Source organism: Falco punctatus (genome assembly GCF_963210335.1).
Source record: "Falco punctatus genome assembly, chromosome: 3".
NCBI classification, from domain to species: domain Eukaryota; kingdom Metazoa; phylum Chordata; class Aves; order Falconiformes; family Falconidae; genus Falco; species Falco punctatus.
Window position 1 is genome coordinate 105,560,579 of NC_137582.1, and position 22,009 is coordinate 105,582,587.

Sequence of the window (22,009 nt, forward strand, 5' to 3'; positions counted from 1 at the left end):
CGGATGTGTTATGCTCACTTTTACATCCCCCCAAGCAGTTTTGCTAAAACAATAATCACATCAGGTCCTGCCACGCTCCCTCTAAATCACATTGCGGGCTGGTACCCTCCGCTCCAGCCCCGCCACCAGCCCACATTTAATGTAACAAATTGAATTTCTCGGGAAATTTCAAAACTCTGAAGCCAGCAAAAACTGCTAAAAAAAGCAACGGAGGAAAACAACGATGGTTGTGAGTGCATGTTCAATGGGGAAAAGTTATTTCTACCCAGTCTAATGTAATCTGCACCCCCCTTCTAGCAACCAGCATCAGCAATGAATGGCAGAGCGGTCCTTTCCAAGACACAATGTCTATGACAAAAGCAAGCCAGGTGACTATTCTTCTGCTCTTTGCTACCCTGGCACATTCTTAGGACTCGCGCTGGGTCCAGCCTCCCTGGACCCCAGGCTGATGAGCAAAGGGATCGCCCTAGCACGGGGACGAGCCCTCTCCGCTCCCACCAGCCACGCAAATGCGGCTCAGCCCAGTTCTGTTGTGGCACCGCTGTCGTGAACCAGGTTCCGATGAGTTCGTGATTTATTAGGTTGGGATTCATCAGCGGGAAACGCTGCCTGGGCTGCTGTCCCTCCCCACGACACCAAAAGCCACACTTGTCTTCCTGAAGCCAGGAGAGGGGAATAAAAGTGCTAAAAATAACCCCGCAGGTAGCAGAAGTAAAACTAAATTACCCCAAATGCATACTGACAGCGCATGTAAATCGCTACAGATTTGCAGGAGCAGGCTGCTGCCCAACCTTTTTAGTTGCAGAAATATTAATCACTGCCAAGTCTCACTGCCTAAAAACAGCATTTGAGCTCTTCCCGGGCTGAAAAACCTGCATCTGGGAACTTCCCCAGCCGCTTGCCTATCGGTACGAGCGATGTCTTAGCCCCGCGTCAGCATCCCGCATCATTTCCCCAGAAACATTTATCGTTTGGGTTTTGCAAGGGAAGAAACAAGAGCTTGGTGCTTGTCTCCGTCCCGTCCAAAACCCTCTGGTTTTGCTGGAGGCGCAGCAGAGATGCAAACGCGATGCGGGAAGGGGCGCACTCACCCCCCATGGCATTGCATTCCCAGTTGGAAAACTAACCTCGCGGCTTCTGGGCATGGCCAAGTCTTTTTGGTTGCCCCAGCCTCGCTTGTGAAACACAGGTGAGGCTACATCAGATCACTCAAGCGTATTTTTAAAATACTCTATAAAGACGGTAATTACAGAAGGCACTTGGAAACAGGTAAGCAAAGTATCTTCAACTAGCTGAACAGGTTTTGGGCTAAAAGTCAGCTTTGTCATTGAAATTCCAATGTAAATAACAATTAAGTTCTACTTGATACACAAATGTCAAGTAATTTTTATTTATTTCTTTTTTGGTCATCATGATTTGCATTTAAACTTGGAAATGTCAGATACTTCAGCCTTGCTGCATTAGCAGAAAGCTTCCCCAGTTCACCCTGCTGACTGGAATACCCACTGCGGATTATCCTGAACATTCTCAAGTAACCAAACACCATTTCAAGGAAGCATCAAGGTCGATGCCTTGCGAGGTGTACTTGTTAATTTATGTTGATAAACGGGAGCACTCAGAAGACTGTTGTAATAATATCCCAGTATATTATTTTAGCGTATTTTACCAATTGGAGTCATTCCACAAGAAGTTTCATCAAAAGGCAATTTCAGAGGACTTTGAAGGCTTCCTCACAGTTCCCCTAATGCCCCCCCAGCGGCATCGTAAGAGGGTTCCTCCTCCACCCCTGACCAAAGCCACCCCCTTCCTGGTGCCACGGACCATGGGAACGTCTTTACGAGAAAGCAATGAAGGCATTCAGAAATGGCTCGAAACAAACTCTTCCCTCTTTTGCCGCCTTCTGCATTGGCTCAGTAACCCGGGAGGTTCGGCCGCCCGCAACGCCACCTGGCACCACCATCAACCATCAGCCGCCAGCTCCTGACACCCGCCGTCCAGCGCGCCCAGTGCCCCCTACAGCGATCCACCTCGCCGCGATTCCTTGGATCGCGCTATACATCATCTTATTAAGAAATTCCATAGGTGTCAGTGGTGCAATTCATTTTTATTAATTTTCTGAGATGAAATTAGTGGCACCCACACCGGCACACAAAGAATGGGGAGTGTTCCAGTTCAGCGCCGGATCGATGTCATTAATTCTGTAAAACTGAGAGCCCCGATTGTATGAACTCAGCATTTAAGTCTTCCAATTAATTTTTATGTTAAAAAAAAAAAAAAAGGGAAAGAAAACTAACTCAACAATTTAAGAAGGTCCTTGAACAGCCGTCACAACTTTTCTTCTCCTGGGACATTCTTTCTTTCAAGTGTAAACACACAGGAGGAAGGTATTGTAATATTAATCAGAAAATTATTTTCGTGCATTGCCTTTAGCAAACCAACTCTTAAAAATCACAGGACGCTGCTACAAAAACATGTATAATCTCTTATCTTTAATGATGCCATGTATACCCAGACTAGTTAATGTTTTCTGACCGCGTAATAGGCTTATCTGGCAAAGGTTCAGCAAGAAATTGTTTTGCATTAATTCTGAAACTTGGATTACCAGGTCAGAAAAAAGCCTTCTCCAATATTATCAAATTACCTGCTGTCCTGCAGCCAAGAAGGGGAGTGAAATAAAGCATTTATGCACTCGCCAAGATGAGACTCTCAGCTGCCGTCGATGGGAAAGGTCCATCTAAGGGCCCTTCAGCCACCGCAGCGGCTGTGTGTCTTGGTGATCCATTTGAGAAAGCAGTCAGGTCTCAAATGTCTCCATTTCCAGGTATCCCAGACACATTTTAATATGACAGGCAAATGTATTATTTAAAGATGTCACAAAAAATACAGTAGAGACTGGGGGCAGCGGGGGGGGACAACCACGGAACCTAAAATAACACAGCTCACTATTCCCTGTATTTCATGGAAAGCAGGTCCTCCCTGCGCCCCGACCGCTGCGGCACTGCCCGCCTCCACCTCCATTCTCTCCTCGGCTGGGAGCTATGGAACACCTGGGGAATTCATCCGTACTGTTTGTTAGAGGCAATACCCATTCTTTGCGCCTCGCTATAATTTCTGCCCCTGCTAAGCACAGAGCGAGGCGATGCCAAACCCAGCCACCAGCTGCCCCGGACGCCTCTGGCAGCGGGTCTCTGCAGCAGATGGCAATGGGATGCAGGATGCTACAAAAGGCTTTTCTCCCACCTTGGTCCTAGCAGGCTCCCTCCGACAACCCTGCCCTTTTCAAGAGGAAAGAGAAAGATTGGGAAAAAGAAGACAAGGGAAAAAAAAAAAAAAACAACAGAACAAAATCCCCACAACATTAGAAAGCAAGAGTTGTTTTTTTTGCGTTAGTACGGAAACTTTGCGAGCCTGAACGCGGCCAAAACAGCAGGAAAACAGCCACAGCTGAAACTTCACGTCTCGGTTCCCAGGGGAGCAGAGGAGTTAAACATTTATGGTAGTGCGAAGAAGACATGACATTTACTGAATAATAAACTGCAAACATGTCTGTTAATGCGGCTTTTTGGGATCTCCTCGCCATCAAACACTTAACCCCAGCAAGAAAAACACCGAAACGCAAACAATCCCTGCGACTGCATGTTAAACAGGCAGAGCACACAGGGGAGGGCTTTGCGCTTTTTGAGTTCTTTAAAGCTGGAGGCTGTAGGGAGCACTGTCAAGATAAATAGCCTGCAACCTCGCCCAAAGGCTTTCAAATCCGTTCATCTGAAGGCATACAATTAAATCCTGAACAATCGGGTTAAAACTTTAACCTGTCAAGATCGCAGCTGTTCCATTTTTAATCAATCTGATTTCATTCAATAAAATGCTCATTAAGTCAATTAATGAGAGTTTGGTGTCACAAGCCGTCAAGCATGACTGGGAGTTTTCACTCGGTGGCCAACGCATTGATTAGCAAGTCAAGTCATCAGTGAGAATGAGTCAATGGGCTGAAGCATGAGTAACGTTACCTTGTTTTAGGGGAAGTTGTTAGCCATTCTTCATGCTTTTCAAACGTTATTAAATAAGCTGCAATTTCCTGAAAGAGAAACGCAGAAAGAAAAAAAGAGTTATTTCCATGGCTGTGTTGGAAACTGGAAAGTTTTACAACAAAAAAGTTTTATAACAGAGACCAGGAGCCGCCCAGCCCCGGGTTAGGTCTGCAGCTTAAATCAGGTTTTGACTGAAACGGCACACTCGGTCAACGTTCGTATTCACGCCACCAAAGCCAGACTTAACTAACGTAAGGAAGAGATGCAAATGAGGAAAGGCATTAACATTTTCCAGCACAGACAACTTGCTGGTTAACTGCGGTGACTGCAGCATCGCCGAGAGCCTGGTGTTACGTCAGGAGGCAAAGGGGAGGGCAGCGACAACGCGGACACGGGAAGCTAAATTAAATATTTATAAACAGAACAGCATCACTGCAGAGAGAATTACTGAATTATTAATTGTTGCCATAAAAAGCCAGCGGGTGACATCAACATAAGTCATCGCTCCCACTTGCAGGAATGATACGGGCGATTACTTCCAGATCAGAACCGATTTGTTTGCAGGAAATTATCAGCTCCGGCGAGATAATTCACGGCGGTGCTTGTACGTATGCCTGATGAACGTGGAATGGTCGCCCATCAGTCTCCTTGGTACGAACCCAGAGCAGCTGTGGGGCGGCCCCACCGCAGGCAGGCTGAGCATCGCCAGCAGCCCTGGCAGAGAGCGGGGCGATGCATGCCGCAGGAGATGCGGGACCAGTGACTGTCCCTAACCATGATGGCTGCTGTCACCACACCAGTGACATCCCGACACCTAGCGATGGCCAAGGACCCCCGGGGCTGAAGTCCACAGGTTGCTGGAAACAAGCTCCCCCCCACCCCCTGCCAAAGATAGACTCAGAAGTACGTAGTTTTTTGATGGTTCTCTTCCAAAAACCGCCGCCCAGCCAGGTCCAGAGTCTCCCTCTCAGAGAGACCTACAACAGCAAAAACTCTGCAGAAAGGTCAGTGAAACTGCCTTGAATGTTTAATTGCCTCAAATTAGACCCCAAACCCACATGCAGTTTAACATCCAGAGCCACTGCAACAGAAGTGTCTACAGGCTGTGCCATCATGAAGGGAATGCACACATCAGAAACGGGTCTTTCAACCAGGAGATTTTTTTTTTTCTTTTTTCTTTTTTTTAAAGATAGTTCTATATAAGGGTTGTAGCTGTATAGCACCAAAGCTAAAAAAACCCACAATGCTCTCCAACCAGCTGGCCCAAGCATCTGCTAGAGCCACAAAACGCAATTATATTACTCCCAAACGAGACGTAAAAATATCTTGTTTCCAATACTCTTGGTTTTAAGACTCATACTTAATGTCCTCCGGGTATTGCAGCGGTGCCAGATCTCCGTGTTATGTACTTTATTAGAGTTGTGTGAATGTCATATTAATGACTCCTGACCAACATGTTTACACTGCAAATAAATTCTCCCAGAATCCACCGCCGCACCCCTTGTCTCCCAGTTTTAAGCGATTACCGTAGCAGCAGGCGATGGGAGCAGCACCGCTTCTACGTGAGCCAGGAGGAGAAGCAGCACCACGAGGCTCTGAAAACACCTCTTTTTTATTTCTGGCTAATTGCCGTGTAAAATTCAGTATCAAAATACCCCGGTGCAGCCCTGGGACGGTGGCTGCTGGCACAGCATCTTTGCTCGCGACCTTCCCAGAGAGAACACCAAACCTCGTGCTTTGACAGGAGCTGCGGTTGACTCGGATGCAAGTGCTAGAATGTGGGCACTGCACGGCCAGGAAGGTCTGGCCCCAGATTTCCAGCTGGCTCCACAGAGGCATCGCCCATCAGCCCCCACAAGAGCCACTGATGCCGCATTAACTCATGGCTTTGATGCAAGGTGTAAGCTGTAGGAGCCAACCACTGATTTTATGCATATATATATATATACAAAAAAATTAAAATACTCTGCATCTAAAATTCTTTAGAAAATATGAAGCAAGATCTCTGCTTTTTTATTATTTTTTTTTTTTCAAGCCAGTACAGTATTTCCATGAAATGTGCTGTGGTCTGCAGAATTTTATTCCCAACCCATCCCACGTTATGTCCTTGACTTGCTATGTTACAAATCTGCGTCATCTCGCACCTTGAAGCAAGACGAGCTCTGGGGACACCAAGGCAGAGGCACCAGTGCCGAAGGAGAAGCGCTCCCCATCCTCTCTACCACCCAAGCCCCCCGGACGCTCGCGGCAGATGGTCTGCATGAACAGGCGTTTACAGAAATAAACCCCTTCAACGCAGAGGTGGATCCGACTCAATCCACCCTCAAAATCCCACAAAAATAGGCAGGTTTGGGTGTGGGGGTGTGTGCTCAGATTAGCGTGGGATTTTGCCGAGTCCTACTAAAAATCAACTTGCCGTAAGGAGAATATAAAGCCATTTTTAACTTTTGTGGCTGACTATACTGCTGTAGCGCAGAAAATTGAAGTATTTCAGGTGAATGAATGTCCATCTTACCCAAGGCTTGCTTACTTTTATTCCTTCCAGCCCGCCCGGACCCTGCATGCTTGAAATCGTCCCAAAACCACCGCTGATGGGAGGAGCTGCGGCAACGAGATGCTTCCGTTTGGAGGCAGGACTTTTGCTTCCACGCCGCTAGCCCGGGCCTGCTCTGCGAATCTGGGCAGAGCAAAGCACACGCTGCGGACCAACGCTGCACCGAAACACCCGCACACGTTCCCGGACCCTGCTGTGCCAGCAGGGAAAGCTGCAGCTCCAACCAGACTGCAAGCTGGATCTCCCGAACACTCAAAATGTATAATTCAATTCTTCTAACAGGATAAGAGAAGGATTCGCACCAACTAGGATAGGAGCTCCCCTAGGCTTTCTGCTTAATGATATATTACAGCCTGATTTCCCTCCTCCAGAGGAAATACCTGGGATAACGAGGCAGATCTCACTCATGGCAGTGCTATAAATTAACACATATGGCAGAGAGACAGCGGATCCTCCACACCGCCCTCCGTGCCCCGAGCACTCAGAATTACAAGGACTGGCATACAAGTCAGGGGGGAGGGAAAACCCACCCAAACCCCCTCTGCTCGCCCTGCCCATAACCCCATCGCCCAGAGCGCCGCGTCCTTCACCGGGACATCTCGGCATTGCTGCCAAGGGGAGGCCAGCGCTCTCGGCGTCACGAGCTACCCAGTTGCCTCCTCGATCCAGTTCACGTGGCTGCTGGGCCAGCTGGAGCCAAGCCCCAGCAAGGTTTGGTGCCAGGAGAGCTCCACCGCGGCGGCTGAACACCACAGCAGCGGCGCAGCCCCACGCCGCGTAGGGAGAAGCGAGCAGGAACGCTTATTTATGGTTTGACACTGATGTGCCAACTTCTGTCGCTACAGAGCACCGAGACTTGGGGAGAAAAAAAAATCTCCTGTCTGCCACCTCAAACTGGAGCAGAACTGTGAGAAACAGATGACTCAGTGATGCTCAGCGATGCTCGCGGCCAACACTCACGCACGCACACACACAAAGCCAGGCAAAGAGGCGAGTTTCCAGCGAAAGGCAAGTCCTGGGCACTGGGGTGAACCCGAAATCTGGTGCTGCACAGCAAAATGCTGATTTTCTAAGGGAAATAGATAGCAGAGCGGCGTGCTCCGGACCCAGGGGGCAGAGGAGCTCAGCAGTGAAATGCCTGGCGTCAGCACCCGCAGCCTGGATGGAGAAAGCCTGTCCCAGGGATGGGATGCAGAGGACCAGGGTGGGGAGGATGTGCTGGGGAAGGCTCCTCTGCTGCCAGCAGCGAAGCCCCTTTAAATCCCATTCTTTAAGTGTCTGGCTTTCTGTGACTACACAACTTTGCATCTGTTGCCCTGGAAAGTCCCAGCAAAGTGCATAATCCAGGGCTGCCAGAAAAAAAGGACAACTACCGCACGCGCAGCCGATGGTTGGAGGCAGGAGCAAAAGGAGATGCTTTCCATGGAAGAACTGATGCCGGCGGCACGCACACACAAAGCCACAGCCAAGCAGCTCCTCCAAGCAAAGCCCAAACCAAGCTAAGGGCAAGCCCAAGCAGCTCAAGTTATCAAAAAAGCTCTTTTTTTTCCTCCAAATTCATTGGCATGCTGAGGAAAGCACCACCTGTGAGATGCAAAATACGAGGATGAGGTTCCTGAGAAGCCTCGGCGCTCCCAAAACCCAGGGTCAGACCTGCCCCAAGTGGCCTAAGTCTAGAAATTTTCCTCCCAAACACCACAGCCCACACAGCTTCTTGCATTAAATCAGTTCCTACAGAGGTTTTGCTATATGCAGAATAAAACCTGAAAGGCCCAGAAGAAAACGGTCAGAGTAATGCTGATGTTTTATCAGCAGTTTGCAAGTGATGCTTTTTTCAAAACGCGTGCCCATCTGTACAAGCAGGGATGCTAATGACGAGCCGGTGCTCATCAGTTGCTTGGGACGAGCGCCCCTACACCGGTTTTCCTTTTGAAAAAAAAGGGGGAAGAAATAGATTTATCACTGGAAGACACAAAGTCATTAAATAATTAAAAACAAAACTATAGGCACAATAAAAGCCCTTTGATAAAAAAAAAAAAAACAACAAAACAACTGCATTTTAATGTGTCTTAATTCCCTTAATGATTCTCTCTGTGTCTTAGAGGGTCAAATCAATGTCTTCGCCAAAAAATTCAATTACGTCTCATTCATCGTATCTTTGGAGCAAGGCTATTGTTTGCTTTTGTCTCCTATCAAACCCTTTTTCCATTGCTTCTTGCCCGAGATTACAAACAAAAGGCAGCGTGGCACCAGCAAGGTCAGACGAGACAGAGCCAGGCTTTGAAGAGCCCAGCTCCCCGTGCTCGGCTTTGCTGTTTAATTACGGAGCCAGCCAAGGAAATGAAAGGACAGGCGCGTTCGTCGGGAACGCCTGACTCGTCGCGGCTGGCGCGTCCCCCCGAGGCGGCAGCCAGGGCGAGGGGCACGGGGCGCACCCCAAGGCCACCCACGAGCATCTCTGCGGGCGAGGGCACCGCAGACCAAGGCCGGGGTGTCCCCCGCAGCCCCGCACCCCTCCTGAGCCCAGCCTGGGGAATGTCAGCGAGCAAACTGCGCCAGGGAGGTCGAAATGCCGAGGTCTGTGTGGCCGCAGCTCTGCCATGACCCTGCTGGCCGATTTCACGGCAGCGCTTGGGGCCAGGCTCTCCCGCTGCGGGACTGAGCCCTCCGTTCACAGCTTGTGAGACACTGGCGAAGAAAAAAGGTTTAATTTGATCAGCTAATGGAAGTACCCCATAAAGCAATCAGATAATTTAACACTGGAATCACACCAGTGATGTTTTATCCTAAACTTGGTCATATAATTCAACAGCTTAATTTATACTTCGTTGCTTGGGCTGAAAGCACTTTATATAAATGAACGTTTACTTTTCTTTTGCATTCCCTGTTTGTTAAGATTATTAGTTGGAATGCACCAAAGAGCCATCAGCTCTAGAGCCAAGTTAACCACAGCAGGCAGGACACGCACAGGCTACAGCATCTCTAGGTGGCTGCCACCGGTGATGTCCCCGTTGTCGCTGCTCCAGCTTCGCCCCGACAGCCCGTGCCGAGCTGCACCACCAAAGCCTCGTGCGAACCGAGCGGTGGGACGCACAGCCGTCGTCACCAGCCCCATACGCTGCGCCAGCCCCACGCTGCCCACCCTGCGCTACGTGACTGCAGCGCCTCAGCCGCTTCAATATTTAACAACGAGACAAAAGCCGCCGGAGCCACAGCAGCGCGGGTGACCTGATCTCACCTCCCGTGTCCCTGCTGCCACCGAGGGGACGAGCTGCAGCACGGGACAGGCAGCACCACGAGCAGCTCATGCAGAGCGCGTGGCCCTGCGTGCTTGTTTTTAGGTACGGGAGTGAGATGGGACATTGTCTCTGAGCAGGGATGGCGGGCAGGGCTCCAACACACCAGCAGCAGCGGAGAGCCCCGTTAGCCATCACCCGTGCAGGAAAGCTGCGGACTCTGCTCTGGGCTGAAGGACTTGCAGCAGAACACACACATTGCAAGAGCAAGTTATAATAAAAAGCTCTGAAATTCGCAACAAATAACCCAGCCTGACAGGAGACATCTCTGAACCTGAATTCCAGCCCAGAGGAGATGTGAGGCAATGCTACTGCATGGGACGGACGCGTTCAGGAGGTGGTCGCAGTCGCAGCTCCTGCCCATGCTATCAGACGGAGCATCCTGCCCCACGGGGAAGGTGCGGGGAGAAGAGGCGGCACCCCGAGCTCTGGGGCGAGCAAACGCTCGTGCCAGCTTGGCTTCCCGAGCTCTGGAGACAGCAAGGCTGCAGGGGCATCCCTGGGCAGAGCCGGCAGGCAGCCACCTCCACGGCATGCACCTGGCACCCCCAGCGCAGGCACCCCTTGGCACAAGGACCAGGGACCACCGGTGCCCTGAGCCCTGCCGAGGGGCTGTCTGAAGCCACGCATTCAGGTGGTAGCCCGCTCCTCCCAGCTCGACCCCCGCCAGGTCATCCCTGCGTCGCTGCAAGGGCAGCAGCAACTCCCACCCGACTTCTCCAAAGAAAAAGAAAAACTGGAACCCAAATAGGATTCCCCACACCAGGTAGCTTCGGCTGGTCTTAAAGTAATACACCACTATATTGTTGGTTTTTAAAAAAAAAAAAAAAAACAAACAAAAAAAAACCACCCAAAAAAACCCTCCACAAGTCTGAATTTCAAGTTATTCCTTCGTATGAATTATACACATCCAAATTAATAAGCTTGAAATATATGCATGTTTTAAGAGAAAGCAGGAGAGTTTGTACACATCTCTGGATTTATACCACAGAGCTAATAAAGTTGCGATCTCTTAAGCAAGCACATTTATTCTCTTAGGAAATCTCCATGTCCTCGCTGCTATAAAGACAAATTCCAGCCCATCGTTTCCTTATCGTCCTTCCACCCTGAAATGAAAATACAAATTCATGTTGATTATGCAGCATCTTCTCAGCTGGGATCAAGCCGTTTTCATTTTCCAGCCGTCCCCGCTCTCAAAGCCATTAATATTCTGAATATTACAACTACAAACTGATCTGAGAGCCGCACAGAGCAAGTTCTCACTACCTTGTTTCGCATCACTGGAACAAAAATTGCAATACCATTTCATTCGTCCAGTTGTTTGGCCTAAAATAGCAACACAGTGGCAAAGGGATGTCGCATGGTGAGCTGGGGGGGAATCAGAAGCAAGAGCAAAGCCAGCAAAGCTTTTGCAGAGAAACGCGGGTCAGGCTGCCGTCCGGTGACAAATACCCGTCAGCAACAAAAAAAAAAACCCTTTTAAACCAGAATGTTTTACTTCCTTCTGCAGGCAGTGCTTTTTTTTTTTTTGGTCGGTCTTGAAGCGTTTACCCACCTGCAGCTTTCTAAAGCTAAAACGCTGGGCTGCGCACTCTGAAGCCGAGAAGGGAAATAAACCCAAATATTACGATGGCGTTAGGGACAGCCTGCATCAGCGATGGAAGCCAGAGGGAAGGGGTTTCCTAGTGCTGCATTTTGCCAAGGCAAGCCAGAGCAGGTTGTCAGGCTGGACTTGTGTGGCTTTGCTTTTCCAAAGCGCGCTGTGAATTTTCTTCCCAAAACCCACCCAGCCCCACAGCAGCAGCTGGTCTTTGGCGGGACTTGCTCTAATCGTCCCCAGAAATGCAGGGTGGGAAGCAGTGTTACCTCCTCTGGTGCCTGACGCAGGGCACCCAAAAGCAAGCTTTCCAGTTACTACACTCCCTCTTCCATCCGGGTGGAATTAAAGACAAAAATAAACTAAAACTTCATCTAAACACATTTTTCTAATTGAGTAAGTAGTTGTACTAAAGTTCTGTCTAATTAGATGGAAGCTGGGTTTTAGCATCAATACCTGCAGCTAATTGGATCATTCACCATCGCCGCCACACAGAGGGGCGCCCTGTCCGGGGAGGGGGTGCGGGGGCTGCCGTGCACAAAGCCTCTGCTGCGCCCGGTCCCCCACGCGGACCACCAGCATCAACCCCAGCTTCCTCCGCACCCTCAGCTGGGGGAGATCCGCTTTGTAATGAGGTCCCTGCCTCGTAGGGGCTCGAACTCCACCTCCTCGGAGCTGATACAAATTCCTCCTCCACAAAGACGAGGTGCTATTGGGAAACATGGATCCCTGCATCCCTGAGGGTCCTCCCTCCAAGCATCCTCCATCCTGGAGTGATGCTCTCGCCCTGGGGATGCCTTTCTCCATCAGGCGCCTGATGGCATCTACGCGAGGATGCTCTCCTCTGCCCTGCGCTCCGCACCACAGCTCCCACAGCAAGTGGCTGGTTTTTAAATGCCCATTTTCCAGCAGACAGGAAAACCCACAAGTTGCCAGGACATGGTGACTTCCCAGGCCAACGCTGCTGGGGGTCCTGGCGAGTCGCCTGGGGAAGAAAAGGCTTTTCTTTATGCCTAGAGCAATAAGCCAAACTCTGCTCCGGAAGGGTCTTAAAGGAGATTTATTTTGCAGAAGCTGTTTTAGAGCCTCTGCGTAGGAGACAGCGATAAATATTCCAGCTTTCCCCAGTCTCCACTGCTGCCACGTGCCCCCCTGGGAAGCGGCAATAGGAGAGGGGAGAGGGAGAGAGGAAGCGTAAAGCGGAGGAACAAAAGATTCCTGACCAAACCTGGGGCTGGTGAACACAACCCGGTAACCTTCACCCACGAGGATGGGGCATGGGGGCACAGAGCTCACCCCTACGAACGCAGTGCACACTTGCACACAGCAGAGGAACTTAATTATACCCGTGAAAGTATCGTTAAAGGGCCTGAGCCAAACCACTTGGTCTATTGCGCTAACAGATGAAAAAAACCCACAGTTTTGGGGGCCCAAAGTGTTTCTTGCTTTCCCTTCACCAGAGCGCAGAAGACGAACTGCAGCCCGCTGGCTGCTGCCAGCTCCTTCGCCCAGCCTCGCCTGGCAGAAAACACCTCTGCAGAGCTTAAATCTTGCAAAAGAGGCGCAACAGCAGCCCGGGGACTGCTAATTGGCACCGCAGGAGAATAAAGCCACGGAGTGGAAAATGCATTTGGTTGGGGAGATGTACGCCTTGTTTCTCCGCGTTGCGCATGGTGACGAGCGGCTGGATTGCAGGCGGTGGGATGTTTTCATTAATAACAGCGTCTCGCTAACCATCTGCTAAAGGTCCACACTATTAATTTAACAGAAAAAAAATGGAATAGATTACTCTTACAGTTTTCAATTAAAGTACATGATGTCTTCAAACTGCAACCTTAATTAGACATTATAGGATGACATTTAGGAATCCTGAGCTCCAATAGCGGATCAAGTCATCTGACTGCGAACGCGTTTTGCAGGAACTCCAGGGCAGCACGTACCCAGGGCGCTGCCGCAAGGGCTGCCCCTCAAGTTCCAACACCTGAGCAGCTCGGCATCGCTCCTGAAGTTAAAGGAGTAGAAGGGTGGAACCAACAGCAGCCTCAGCACAACAGAAAAAAACCAGCTTCTAACAGGCTTGGACACATGCCCAAAGAAAACTTACCAGGAGAGACAGAAGTGCACAAGGAAAAAAAATTACCATTATCATCATTATTTAACATTATATTGTGATATATTTATATATTTAGTGTATTGTTGTTTAATAATGTATTATTAAATAATAATAGTAAATATGATGATGATAATAAAAAGGGTCAGATGCACAGCCAACACCATCCCAACCAGAGCCACATCAGCGTTTATACCCACGCCTAAACCCTTCCAGGGAGATTTCATGGAAATGGAGAACTTCATCCATCCAGATAAAGCTGCCCCATAGCAACTCTGCTTCACAGCCACTCTCCTGTACCCCAGAAAAATCAGATGCTCTCCATTGATAATTAATAATTATGAATTATTTTACATGATCCCAGCTAGACCTCATTCACAGATCTTTTCCCAGCACACATAAGACTCCAGCCCGCTCTGCTACACTTTGCATTGAAATTCAAATCTGAGAAGTTGCTGAAGATGGTTTATGACCAGCAGGAAAAGGCCGCGGGGGCTGTCGAGGCTCGTAAGGCTCAGCCCAGCTAAACCAAGGCATCGCATCCCGCTCGGCACAGCAGGGCTCACAGCGGCGAGCCCTCGTCACTCGCACACTTCTGGGAAGTAGCAAGCAGACGGTTAAATGCTTTTATTTTCAAGGCTAAACCTAGTATGAAGAAGCTGGATTCAGACGAGAAATAATTTTCTCCAAAACACACGAAAATGAGAAGAAAAACCAAAACATTTGAGTGACTAGGCGGTGGCTGACAGATACAGCTATACGAGATCTGCTCAGCAATTCCACCTGCCAAATGCACACGGAAAACAGCAAACTGGAGTGCACGATGGGTCTTTATAACAGCAAGATCGTAACTGGGCACAAAGGCACTTGGCAATGGTTGTCCTGAACCGCTCGGCTCGGAAGGACCCTCACACACAGGAATGAGCAAAGTCAGACCTTGAATCAGCCAGTGCCTGACGGGATTAGGACAGATTTTATCTCCCATTTCAGTCCCAAACTGAGGGATAGTCAGTAAAACAGAGCAACATTAAATAATGCCCAATCTTTAGTTACTGGAAAACACCCACAGATCATTACATGACTATCTTATTATTATTCTTTCTTTTAAATGACCTTGTACTAAACTCTGTGATTTAAAGGAAGACACGAAGTGTTCTCTGGGCACCGTTGCTGCTTTAGTACCACAAACAGGACTCCTCTTCCATGGCCTGAAAGACTCAAAGATGCAGTGGGATAAAAAACCCAGAAAATTCAGTAAGATGCACATACCTATGACGCATTAATTGCAGCACAACAATAAATTCCTCAATTATTTTACACAACTTGAAGAATCACATGGTTTGAAGATGCTGAAGAGCATCCCCATACTCCATGGGGAGCTGCTGCCCTGCTCTCTGCTCCCACAGGACCAAGAGGAACACCCGGGTTTCTGTCGCTCTCCTCCATCGAGCACCAAACCCCGTGCTGTGTCCGAATGATATGCTGGTCAGACCGAGAGCCACCACGGCGGGACAGAGCAGGTCACCTTCTGCTAACCTACCTCTGTGGGCAGCACAAGGCTGCCCACCCTGCTGAATGCAAACCAAAGGGCGCTCTTTGCCTAAAAAATTCAGCAAAAATACAGATTGGGAGAGATAAGGTCCCAAGTGACTCTGCCACCGAACTACTTTGTGTTTACTCTAGCAGTGTCCCACCGAGCCCAGCCAAGCCATCACACGAGGGATCTCTCTACAAAACATATCATGGTATTGCTGCGCATCAGGATTTTTTCCCCCTTCACCTCTCATTCTTCTCCAGCTAAGGCGCGTGGGCTATATTGTTAAACATCATCCAGATAGTACCTCATATTTTTATTGTCTTCTTCAACTGAGGATGACAAATTGAGAATATTTAGCTCTTTTGGCTTGTTTCAATAGAACAGCCGAGTTAATTTCAGCTGGAAGAACAGTGGCTGAAGTAGTACTCAGGCGGTATCTGTGTTATTAATCTTTTTTTCCTCTTTATTCAGGTTTAAGCACCACAGCATCAGCAAATGCACCAAGTTTAACTTTTTATTTTCCATCCAAATTGGAAGAGGTCAAACACCCTGAATTTCCATTTTTAAGGGGAAGCAGCAGCTTGCTGCAGGCAAGGAAGCACCTACAACTGCACCCCCATCAAGGGCGCAATCCCAGGGCAGGCACCGGAGGAGATCCGTGGAGCTCTTCCTACCACCTCCTGTGGTGCCACCCAGCATGCTCTCCCACCAAAGGCAATTCCGTATCTCCATGCAACGCCGGCCAAGTCCAACACTTCCAGCTCCGATAAACAAGGGGACTGAAGGATGCCGGTGGATTTTAAGCTGTAAGAATCTGGACTGCTGGTCATTTTGGCAGAGAACATTGGGGTTTGTGTATGTGCAACCTGCTGCTACCATCGTTTGGCTGGGAGCCTGCAGAGATTTCTGCCGTTGGGGTTTCCGAGAGTAAAATGTAGACACAAAATGAACAGCACTGGTCAGAGCAGGATGCTGGGCTCGGTACGCACAATTCTCCTTTTCTCACTTGCTAAATGCATGTCTCAAATCGCAGTTGGTGGTGCTAGGCTAGAGAGATGCCCACCCAGGAAGATCTCCATCCAGCGCCACAGCAAAGCCCCGGCTGGCCCCAGCTCTCATTCAATCAAGAACCAGAAGCCTGGTGCACGTTCCCCTGTGGATGAGGAACGCGGTGGCCTCGCTAACAAGCACGCGCGTGATCCCTCAGAGCCAGGTGCCCTCTGCCTCCAGCCCCCTGGGTAGCAGCGGATCCTGCCCTGGCCATAAGCATCCCCCTCCAGCCCGGCTCATCCTCCTTCCCCCTACGCTGGTGAGACACAAAGTCCTGCCCTTTGCAATGAGGCAGCTATGCCAGAACACCAGATGAGGTGAAAATATCAGCGCTTTCTCAATTTGCCTTTTCCTGCAAGGAGACAGGAGCAAACTCTTCCACCAAAGAACTGTGCAAGGTCCATTAAAAGGAAAATATCCACGGTAATTGCCCCTTTCTGCATATTCCTCACTCCAATATTCTCTAACATAATAATGTTCCACATTCCTGCAGAACTGTCTTTTCAGCATGTTTTTGCATTATGCCTAATTTTGTAAGAGTTTTTCAGTCCCACATAACGACACAGTTCAATGCAGAATCAGATATAAATCTAGCTTAAGAGACTCTCAACAGGAATTCATTTAAAACTGTAAATGTTAAAAGATTCTGTCTCTGATTTATGGCGTTTTCTTATTTCAAACAGGGAATTAAAATCCTTCTTAAAAGACACATATTAAATCATGATAAAAGCTGTGTTCGAATGATGATGCTGGTCAGACCGAGAGCCACAAAGCACAGAAATCTGGAAAGAGCAGGAACTGGGACGTTTTACTTTCTCAGCTAAAGCGGCACGGTCCCGCGACCAGCTCAATCCCCCGTATCTCAATTAGTGTACGATGGAGTCCTGGGTGCTGCTGCTTTCATGCTTCACATACACCCCCGCTGCCCCTCCAGCACAAGGATCCCTCTTCTGAAGGTCTAGCTAAAGGAGGGAGCTGCCTTACCTGAAATAATTAAAGGGTTTATTCCTTTTGTACTCCCAGCTCTCCAGGACGCTCTGTAAATACTGCACCAGTGCCCCTGTACCATTGTGCAAGCAACATTTAATATTCAAAAAAATTATCAGTGCTACTCACTATTATCACTCCTATAATAATTTTTAACGTTTTGTACTTGTGAACAGATAGAATTGTACCCACCGAATCCTGAGTGGCCCCATACCCGAGCGCAGTGAGGCTGGCAAAAGTTTACAAAAAGCATGTGAAATGAAGCCGTGCAGCGCACCGATATGGTTCCCAAGAATTTTTTTTAAGTATCCAAGATCCCAACGGACCAGGGTCTTTGGGCTGTCCTTCCCAGAGGTGCACCCCCCGCTGCGCCAGACACCGACCTGCTGCAGCATCTTGCATCGCTCCGTTAGAATAAAAAAAAATCGAAATGGAAAAAGGACCATCTCAAACATAGGAGTAAACAAGTAAAGCACGCCAGAAAAAAAATATGTTATTCAAATATTTATATAATTAATTGCTTGCTACTTGCAGGCCACAGAGCTATTAGCAGAAACCAGGACCTCCCTGCCACGCAGCCTTCAGAGATCCAACATGAGGTGCCCGTTCGCTCATTAAAGCCTCTCTGGGTCACCCCGATGCTCAGACCTGAAAATGCTCCGGTGAACCGCGGCGCTGAGGCTCCGAAACTCTATTTCTAGGGCACACCTATACCTTGCAAATCATCCCAGAGACAACATAATGGAGTTTAAGGTCTTCTACTGCCATTCCTCTTCATCACACACCTGCGCGAGCAAAATCAAACCGCAGCCGGCATTTGTTCTCTTCCCCAAACATCCGCCCAAATAAACCTCAAACAAAACCTGGGGTGTCAATGGGGGGAGGGGGGGGGGGGGGGGCGTGGGGCGGGGAAAAAGACGACCTTTCCCAATTGTTGGTATTATTACCTAAAACATTATAAACCATCCCATCACGCAACCACTTAAGAAATAAGTCTTCTGCTGGGCAGGATGGGGTGGCTACGGTGTGCTGGGCCCCCCAGCCCTCCCCACCAGGAAGCAATCCCCCCAGCAAAAGAGAAAGGAAAAAAGAAAAACCACACCACCTTATAAAGTAGAGTTTTGTTCCCAGGCTCAGTAAGACCCAAGGCATTTGTGTTGTAAATCTATGTGCCAGGCTCTCTCCTCATTTTAAGCATTCATGGCTCGTTAAGCTCTTCCACCTCCTTTTAACTGTTACTTGAGGTTTAGCGAGAGAGAAAAAAGAACCATAAAAAATGAGTCTTGAAACCCAGCTGCAATTTCCCACTCCTGACCGGTGCTGCTGTGTTGGTTGTTTGCGGAGAGTTGTTTTATTTTGCTTTTGTGGGTTTTTTCCCCAGTAAATCGGTGGATTCTTCACAGAAACGGGAATGCCAAGTCAAGTTTCTGGACGCAGCTCACAAATGCTGATGAAGGGATGGGATAGGCTCCTGTGCAACTCGTGATGCTCACGGCTGCGATGGAACCGGCCTCCCTTCTGTGCAGGGCACGAAAGTGGAAATATTTCTGCTGTGGGCAGGTACCTGGCCATGACTAATTAACCCAGGGCCGTTAGCCTGGGTGTCCCTGCTGACCTGACCCCCGAGGAGGACCTGCTGCCACCGGCTGCTTCTCATCTGCTGGACACTCACCCTCCAACCCAGAATTATTTGATGTGCTGGAACAGAAAGTAAACCACCTAAAGCCAGAGCAGCACCAGGGAACCATAAATTCTTTGCAAGTTATTTTCAGACTGAGATTTTCCTCATTTCTCACTTTCAAGAAAACACTTAAGAAAAAAAAAGGACGGGGGGGGGGGGAGGGGAAATGAGAGGAAAAAAAGAGGATGGTATTTGTGCAATAAAAGCCGTTTGCAATTCTGAGCAGCGCTAGGGCAGCAAGTTGCCCAGGATTTCTTGCATTTCTCCTCGGAAAGGAGTCAGCCAGAAGGTTGACGCCCGTGTTACCCGGGGGGAGAGCAAGGGACACATGCTCCCAGAGCGCTCCAGCCGCTCTGCCTGCACAATCCCGGGTCACCTTTTGGTTGCCAGCAACGGCTGGAAAATCACTGCAGGCTGTGCCGGGGCTGCCTCCTGTTTTATTACATACAGCGGGGACAGCTGAGAGCACTAATAACATTTTCCAAAGGTTAAGCATTACAGGCGATTTCATGGTCTTTACATTTTTAAGTGCTTGATTTCTGCTTTTTTTTGAAAAAATAATCATAAATCCAAACATCTGCTCCTGGGGTGGGAGCCCTTTGGGTCCATGCTCAGTCAGGGAAGGGAAAGAGGCTGCCAGGGGCTGGTGCAGGCGCTATTTTTAGTGCAACAGCTATTTACTAGCTCTGTTCCCAGAGGGAATTCAGGGAGGAAAAGGGATGCTGATGTATTTCTTACTAAAGATGGAAAAAAGGTGAGCCACAGTACACCATGTGAGTGCAGCCCCCAGCTCCCGCCAGGGATGCAGCCCCGGCAAGGGGGATGCCCACTCCAAGTGGTACCCAACACTGCAGCGGAGCCACCCGGCAGAGACCCCCCTACGTGTGGGGCTGGATGCTTAGTTTGCTGCATTTTAACCTTCAAGCTCTTGGTGTTTAGAAAAAGCTTTTTAAAAGCAGCTCTTATACCTAATTGGTTCCAATTTGAAGCCTTGATCCTGTAATGAATGGCTCCAGAAATCAAACAAAGCATTTTCAACACAAACAAAATTGCCCGTTATGAAAGCAGAACAGTTTTTAGGGTAATATTGACTTCAACACACTGCCAGGGCAGATCGGCAGCAGGGATGGAAACAACCCTCCCTCTTCTAAGGCAGCCCAAATCCAGCTGCCGAGGGGGGACCCCGAATACTCATCCAAGTCTGTATTCCATGCCTGCAACGATGGGCTCGTTTCATAACCTCTTTAAAAATATGCATCTTTTAAAAAAAATAAAATAAAAAAATAATTTAAAAGTCTTGTTTAACAAAGGAAGGGCTGGCTTTCAGAATCACTCTAACTTTACGCATTTGAAGTTCTCAAGAGTCAGTTTTGACATCAGGTTGCTCTGTACTCCCAGCTAGACGGGGATTCCCTGTCTAACTCCCTTTATGTTTAGTCTTCAGGCTACATCCTTTATTGCTTAATATTTACCAACGACCTGGAAAGTGAGCAGTGAGAAGGCAGCATTTCAGTACGACACAAGGCATTTACAAGTGAGGATCAGACAGGCTGGAAAACCAGCTGAGAGACCTGAACAAACTGCAAACAGGGCAAATGATCAACATGATAGCAACAGAGTGCGTGGCTGGAGAAAAGAGAAGTTTTTTTTTTTTTTAAAAAAAAAAAAGGCAAAGTAACAGGGATTGGAAGAGAAAGCTGCATTATTCATACAGCCTGCGAGGTCTGCGCTAATGGCATCACCTCCAGGTGATCCAAAGATCATCAGAGCATCGGGCAGACAGCTCTGCTCAGTGTGCTGGGGCGGTAGAGAAGAGTGAGAAGAGCCAGGCTGCAAAGGAGTGGGATAAAGCAAGAAAAAATGATGGTGCCTTGGCATGAGTCAATGGCGCTACCGTACCCAGATCGCCACGTGCCAGACTGGTCACCCTCGGGTCCACCCTGCGCTCCCCAGGGCTCAGTCACCAGGTGGCCACCTGTCCCCACCCATGAGATACCTGTATCTGTAGACAGCTATATGTATCTCCATAGATACCTCTCTGTGTGTGTGTATATACATAAAAAATATAGATACAGTCTCTCTTCGCCCCCTCTCTGGGTCACTTGAATTCACCGTGTAGTTTACAGAAGGGTGGCCACTTACAGAGAAGAAGAAAGAAAAGAGTTTAATGAATTAAAGTGCACTTAAGTTGTGGAAAACTAACGGAAAGTTCCACATTAATTGGGCATAATTGAGACTCCAGCCCTGCCACTGTTTTGATTATGAACTGCAATTTCTGAGCACATGTAAATTAGCAACTACCTCCTCCTAAAGGGACCTGCTGAGAGCAAATTACTTGGTCACCTAGTGCCTGTCAAAGCTCAATTTTTATGGGGGAAAGCATCAAGGTTTACCTCTTTTTACCTTTCCTGGGGTTTTCACTGCCTTAATTGGTCCCAATTTGCCTTGTGACCATCCCAAAGCAGTGCCGGCTCAGGGACACCCGCTCTCGAGGACGCAACATGTGTTCTCAGCATCCCTTGGGGCAGCTCGGCCACGAAGCCCACCTCCCCCTGCGGAGGGTCTCCTGGACGCGCAGGCAATGCCGAACACGCCGGGCGCACAGAGATGGCACAACCGGAGCCATCTGGGAGCAGTGCCCTAAGGGAGAGCCTGGCAGCCCCGTGCTGGGGACGGGTTTGTGTGGGTTTGCTCCCACTGCGGCCAGAGCTCTCCAGGAGTATTTGGGCATGGCGGAGCGCCCAGGCTGTTTCATGCCATCACACCGAGCATCGTGCTGCCAAGGAGTCTTCAGCCTGTGAAGATCTTCCAGCTTCTCATGTGCACTTCAAATACCATTTGATTGAAAAAAACAGAATAAATCTATATATATACACACATATTTAAAAAAAAAAAAAAGTGTTTTGTGGGACAGAGCCTTCAAGAGCAGGACAAGCAGCAGAAGCAATGCTCGCCCTGAGCTGCGCTGCCGAACCAAAACTACTCTGGCCACGTCTGCTCACACCCTTGCCTTCAGACAGCAGCGTGTCTGCTCGCTCAGTTCACAGTGGAAAGTCAAAGATGGGGAGGAAAAAGCATCACTTCCCAGTCGCCACGCTGGAGATGAGCACCATGAGAATCACAGAATGGTCTGGGTTGGAAGGGACCTTAAAGACCACCTAGTCCG

General features: G+C 49.0%; 1 protein-coding gene across 16 annotated transcripts in view; it reads right to left on the reverse strand.

Moving 5' to 3' along the window:
- CAMTA1 (calmodulin binding transcription activator 1) overlaps positions 1–22,009 on the reverse strand; it is a 324,806-nt gene that overhangs the window by 241,443 nt on the left and 61,354 nt on the right. For all 16 annotated transcript variants that reach the window (XM_080380161.1, XM_080380171.1, XM_080380173.1 and 13 more), the window contains one exon: positions 4,011–4,078. In XM_080380161.1, the coding sequence (XP_080236287.1) occupies positions 4,011–4,078 (68 nt within the window). The remainder of the gene's footprint in view (positions 1–4,010; positions 4,079–22,009) is intronic.